Source organism: Salvelinus namaycush, chromosome 5 (genome assembly GCF_016432855.1).
Source record: "Salvelinus namaycush isolate Seneca chromosome 5, SaNama_1.0, whole genome shotgun sequence".
NCBI classification, from domain to species: domain Eukaryota; kingdom Metazoa; phylum Chordata; class Actinopteri; order Salmoniformes; family Salmonidae; genus Salvelinus; species Salvelinus namaycush.
The window spans coordinates 10,049,794-10,052,898 of NC_052311.1; the positions used below are offsets into that span (position 1 = coordinate 10,049,794).

Here is a 3,105-nt window from a genome sequence, read left to right on the forward strand (position 1 = left end):
CACTACATTCCTAAAGAAAATTATGTACTTTTTACTCCATACATTTTCCCTGACACCCAAAAGTACTCATTACATTTTGAATGCTTAGCAGCACAAGAAAACTGTCTTATTCACACTTATCAAGAGAACATCCCTACTGCCTCTGATCTGGTTGACTCACTAAACACATGCTTCGTTTGTAAATTATGTCTGAGTGTTGGAGCGTACCCATGGATATCCGAAAATTAAAAAACAAGAAAATGATGCCGTCCGGTTTCCTAAATATAAGGAATTTGAAATAATTTATACTTTTACTTTTGATACTTAAGTACATTTTAGCCATGACGTTTACTTTTTATACTTCAGTATATTTAAAGCCAAATACTTGAAAACTTGTATTATTTTACTGGGTGACTCACTTTTACTTGAGTAATTTTCTATTGTTATCTTTACTTTTACTCAAGTATGACAACTGTGTACTTTTTCCATCACTGCTTATAAGTAACTGACAATAAAAAATAAAAAACAGCTAGCTTAGTCTAGCAGCCTGCAAGGTTATGGCCCCGCCAAGGCTGTATACCTTAGAATTATAACAGACACTTTCCTCCTTTCCTTTGTGCTTTCAATTCATGTCTGTGTAACTGTAAAAAAAAATATTATGGAAATACTCAACCCTTCCTTCTGAAAACACCATAATTATACAAGTGACGATGGCAGTACTGTAGTTTAAAAAACAATCTATTAGGCTTATTGGTGACTGGCTGCTCAGGAAGCTATTATACAGTTGGTCACTTATATTCTTCTTCTTCATTCTTCTTCTTGCTTCCACCTCCAAAGATGGACACTGCGATACCTGCAACAGCAAGGACTCCGAAGCCCACCATTGCAGCCATTCCCACAGTTTCCACAGCCTGACGAACCTGGGCAAAAAAGACTAACATTAATTTGAATGAATTGAATGAATGACTGATTCAGAAACAGTATTACAGCATAGATGCTTTGAATGTATAACAAGTACACCAGTTACTCTACACTCACGTGTGTCTTGACTAAGTTGAGAATGTTATTACATCTCACAAAATTACTCTACGCTGAGCACAGTACAACTAGCGTTGAGCACCAGTCCACTGTACCTACCTGTCGAGACTCAGCCTTTCCATATCTCAGATCTGTGACAAAGTGCTCACAGTTCCCCCTGAAGACACAGTAGGGCATCTCCTGGTCCACATAGGCCTGGGCTTCCCTCAGTATCTCACGTATGGGTCTGACCTATAATGATAATATAATAATAATCCTACATGCCATTTAGCAGATGCTTTTATCCTAAGCGAAATTGCATGCATACATTTTTATGAGGGTGGCCCCAGTAGGAATGAAAATCACTATCCTGCCATTGCAAGCACCATGCTCTATCAACTGAGCCACACAGGATCACACAGGCTGTGTCCCACATGGCACCTTATTCTCTATATAGTTCATTACTTTTGACCAGAGGCCCATGGGGGGCCATTTGGGACACAGCCCTACTGTACTTACTGCTACTGACCTGGTACTTCTCATCCAGCTGGTTGTTTACACACCACTGATCATGCCCCACCACGTCCCAGATCTCTTCCTTCTTCACCTTAGCCTTGTCACTGAGCACAGACATCATGCTGTTGGCCCCGGCCCCAGGTCCCTCGGCTGGGGAGCAAAGAGACATGGGTGAGGGAGAGGGAAAGTTCCAAGGGAGGGGGTGCACAGACAAGACATCATCAGTGTCAAAGTTGAGTTGAGTTGTATGTACTCTATATCTACAGTATATCAATTGTTGAGTACACTATATCAAGAGTATTACTCACAGGGTGGGGCCAGGTGAACAACAAAACCGTCACCAACGTACAAAGCCCAGTGCTGGTATTTCCCTCTGAATATCTCTATCAGATCCCCTGGCTCCGGCTTCTTATCATACTGTCAACAATTTTTTTTAAATTATGAAACCATTAAGAATGATTTAGCAATCTGTGTATTGGCACATACAGGGATGTTGCTAGACACCATCTTGTTAAAGTGCCAAGTATGCATTTCTCAAAGGGAAAGTTCTCAGATCAGGGAACTATAAAAAGTTATTCAGTCATGACTCATGCATTGTACAAACAAAATGTAAATATGTTCTAAACAAACAGGTAAGACTACATAGAGACAGAGGACACAACATAAGGACTGGACTTTACTTACCAATGTTGGAGCCATGGTTACTGTTATTTCCTTTACACAGCTTTGATTTCCCTTTACTGAGCTTCGATCTCAACCCTTTATGTCAAAACGAAACCAATGGGTTATATTTAAAATGGGGCCTGTTTCATAACACAAACTCACAAATTATTAATCAAACTATTGGCAAATAAATTGAACACTGATCTCATTTCACTGTGTTTTGGTGTCTATAAAAACATGAATTATGCAACGAAATAGATCGCTAGCTAACTGACCACAGACAGCACACAACAGCGACAGTGTTTGCGTGCTGTCAAAAGTCATGGCATGACTTTCGATCAGAGTTAGCTAACTAGCTATTTGTAATCTTCCTCACACACGTATTTCTGTCCAGATACTAATTTAAATACATTTAAATTCTTATAACTTACAGTAAGTTCGGTGTCGTGGCCTCGATGTTGCTTACTTTCACTTAGAACACAGAAGTAAAAATCAGACGTCAACTTCTTTTTCTTCCTCGATGAGGTTTAACTTCTTCTTCGATGAGGTTTAACGGCGGTTGGCATCCAATAAATGTTTCATTACCGCCACCTACTAGACTGGAGTACAACTCCCTTATACTTTGCTTAAATAAATAAATAAATAAACAAACAAACAATTACCCTACCATCTAACACTACACTCACAAAAAAAACACCACCCTACTCCACTATTTAAATCTATTTAGACCTTCTCAGGTCAACAACTTGAAAGGACGGGACACCACCACTTAACACACCCTGTAACTCCTGATTTATTTATTTAACAGTTATTTTACCAGGTAAGTTGACTGAGAACACATTCTCATTTACAGTAAGAACTTGGGGCATAGTTACAGGAGAGAGGAGGGGGGATGAATGAACCAATTGTAAACTGGGGATGATTAGATGA

The 3,105-nt window shown here is 39.4% G+C and overlaps 1 protein-coding gene across 1 annotated transcript; it reads right to left on the reverse strand.

The window, feature by feature from the left end:
- Positions 1-243: 243 nt before the first annotated feature.
- Positions 244-2,723, reverse strand: LOC120047380 (phospholipase A and acyltransferase 4-like). The gene is made up of 6 exons (XM_038992903.1): positions 2,607-2,723; positions 2,197-2,271; positions 1,821-1,929; positions 1,526-1,662; positions 1,117-1,248; positions 244-899 (listed from the first exon to the last, which is right to left on the reverse strand). The coding sequence occupies exons 2-6, from the start codon at positions 2,209-2,211 to the stop codon at positions 768-770; spliced, it is 525 nt and encodes a 174-aa protein (XP_038848831.1). The 5' UTR covers positions 2,212-2,271; positions 2,607-2,723; the 3' UTR covers positions 244-767.
- Between the last annotated feature and the right edge of the window lie 382 nt (positions 2,724-3,105).

Bases quoted from the DNA above. Each gene is read 5' to 3' on its own strand.
- LOC120047380 (XM_038992903.1), bottom strand. The intron at 1,663-1,820 runs GTGAGTAATACT...TTTGCTCCCCAG, and splicing joins TGTTCACCTGGCCCCACCCT to CCGAGGGACCTGGGGCCGGG. The intron at 1,249-1,525 runs GTCAGTAGCAGT...TTATCATTATAG, and splicing joins AGCTGGATGAGAAGTACCAG to GTCAGACCCATACGTGAGAT.